The sequence below is a fragment of the Fonticula alba genome (assembly GCF_000388065.1).
Source record: "Fonticula alba strain ATCC 38817 unplaced genomic scaffold supercont2.34, whole genome shotgun sequence".
In the NCBI taxonomy this organism is placed as follows: Eukaryota; order Rotosphaerida; family Fonticulaceae; genus Fonticula; species Fonticula alba.
This window is the reverse complement of record NW_009243004.1, coordinates 28,531-29,362: the sequence shown is the minus strand read 5'-3', so window position 1 is coordinate 29,362 and position 832 is coordinate 28,531. Positions and strand designations below refer to the sequence as shown.

The 832-nt window shown below is 71.6% G+C and overlaps 1 protein-coding gene across 1 annotated transcript in view; it reads left to right on the top strand.

Annotated features, from left to right (window-relative positions):
• H696_06232 (hypothetical protein) overlaps nt 1–832 on the top strand; it is a gene marked incomplete at both ends in the record, with an annotated part of 6,821 nt that overhangs the window by 1,242 nt on the left and 4,747 nt on the right. Inside the window, one exon of the mRNA XM_009499980.1 lies at nt 131–670. Coding sequence (XP_009498255.1) covers nt 131–670 — 540 coding nt within the window. The remainder of the gene's footprint in view (nt 1–130; nt 671–832) is intronic.

Here is an 832-nt window from a genome sequence, read left to right as displayed (position 1 = left end):
TCTCTCCCTCTCCCCTCCCCGCTCCCCTGTCGATCCCCTTCTCTCCCCCCCTCTCCCCCTCCTCCCCCCTGCCCTCCCTCTCTCTCTCTCCCCCCCCCCCTTCCCCCCCCCCCCCCCCTCCCCGTCCCAGATGCTGACCCCGGGTCGCGGAGGCCCGGGTGCTACGCCGATGCGCACGCCGGCCGGCACGCCGGGGCAGCGGTTCGCCACGCCGGCTGGCCGGCACTTCCCCTCGCCGGAGACCCCCTTCCGGACGCCGGCTGGCACCGGGCCCCCGGGGTCCCCCGCTGGCAGTGGCTACCAGACCACCCCCCTGCCCGAGGCCATCAAGAAGCCGGCCGGCGGGCGCCCGATTCTGGCCTCGGACGCCACGGCCGGCGACCCCCCGCGCAGCAGTGTCTCCATGTGGCAGACGACCCTCCTGACGCTGGCCATCCTGGTCGGCGCCATGGCCTGGTCCTCGCCGCCGAACGCCCGCGCCTGGGATCTGGTCCCCTACCCGCTGAGGCAGTTTGTCGCGCCGGCGGTTCCCCTGCTGGAGGACTTTGGTGTGCTCGATGCGCTGCCCTTCCTTCGGACGGCTTTCTCCCCGGACTCGGAGTCCAAGGCTCCTGGGGCTGCCTTCTCGGCCGCCAGCGAGGCCGAGCTGCTGCAGCTTCTTTCTTCGTGCGTGTGGCTGCCTGTCTCTCCCGCGCGCTCTCTCTCTCTCTCTGTCTCTGTCTCTCCTCGTCTGTTCCTTGCTCCCATGCACCTATTTCTCCTCTCCCTCGCTCCCTCCTCTCCCCCCTTCCTCGTTCGCGCATAGCCACTTTGGCGCCTTCCCCCCCCCCCT